This window comes from Cystoisospora suis, assembly GCF_002600585.1.
Source record: "Cystoisospora suis strain Wien I chromosome Unknown contig_4157, whole genome shotgun sequence".
In the NCBI taxonomy this organism is placed as follows: domain Eukaryota; phylum Apicomplexa; class Conoidasida; order Eucoccidiorida; family Sarcocystidae; genus Cystoisospora; species Cystoisospora suis.
The window spans coordinates 14441-15559 of NW_027156949.1; the positions used below are offsets into that span (position 1 = coordinate 14441).

The 1119-nt window shown below is 43.6% G+C and overlaps 1 protein-coding gene across 1 annotated transcript in view; it reads right to left on the reverse strand.

Annotated features, from left to right (window-relative positions):
- CSUI_007742 (n-terminal domain-containing protein) overlaps nt 1–1070 on the reverse strand; it is a gene marked incomplete at its 3' end in the record, with an annotated part of 15482 nt that extends 14412 nt beyond the window's left edge. Inside the window, exons 1-2 of the mRNA XM_068067886.1 lie at nt 818–1070; nt 59–193 (exon numbers count right to left, since the gene is read on the reverse strand). Of these exons, the coding sequence (XP_067920138.1) occupies nt 59–193; nt 818–1024 (342 nt within the window). The remainder of the gene's footprint in view (nt 1–58; nt 194–817) is intronic.
- Between the last annotated feature and the right edge of the window lie 49 nt (nt 1071–1119).

Consider the following 1119-nt stretch of genomic DNA (forward strand, 5'->3'; position numbering starts at 1 on the left):
ATAGATAGATAGATGATAGAGTCGAGATAGAGTCGAGATAGAACGATAGGAGACTTACGTATTTAACAAGGAAGGAGAGATCGATGACATCGAGGATTCCATTAGGTTGTTGAGTGATCCATTGTATAAATCGACGTGTTAGAGACCATTCTCTCAATGGAAGAACTCGGAGGGCTGCTCTTAGAAGTCGGATCTGTGGGTGTACATACACATGACATCATCCACACAAACATACAGACGTGCATGCACTTGACCCACCCGCTCCTTCCTTCCCTCTCTTTCTATATCTACCTCTCATACATCATCTAGCAACTATTAACCTACTGAGAGAGCTATGAAGAATGCTAAGATATAGGTATGAAGAAATAGCAGAAAGAGAGAGGGACATCGTAGGGAGCTGTTTAGATTCTCCCTGTCCTCCTCATCCCCTTCTCTTTCTAGATTGAGTCTTGTAGAATTTGACTTCGTCGTCTTCCTATTCTTCTTATTCCTATCAGCACGCTCGACAGATTTCATAGAAAGAGACCAACAGATCTAGGACGAAGACAAGACTGATAGATAGATAGATAGATAGTCTTGTGAAGCGAAGATGCAGCTGAATATTTTCCTCTTCAGTCAAGACTCTTCTAGGAGTGACAAGAGAGAGAGGCCGAGAGAAAGACCTCGCTAGAGCTTTGAGTTAGATCACCCGGTTGACTATCTTTACCTTTCATTCTCTCCAGGGGACTTCGATAAAGACTGCTAAACCTTGCACGGTGTATATACACAGCCCTTGGAGAGACGAGTAGAAACAAACAGTCCAATCATCTCCCCCTACCGTTTCATGACGTGTAAGAAGAGGTTGATCGAAAGGAAAGTTCTTAATAAGGAGATCTAGAAGATGGCGTTTGACGAGAGAGCTTTCATCATTGAAAGTTGCCTCAAGAGCTCCTACGACAAGATGAGGCCGATCAGGGAGAAGAACTGCAATTCTTTCCTGGATGCATGCACAGGGGGAGAGAATAAATGAAACACATGCGATCATTCATTCGACTAATATAAGAAAACTCCTTCGTCTAGACAGTTCTCCGCAACCGTACGCCTACATCCAGCCAGTCACTCTCTCTCTCTCTCTTCTTC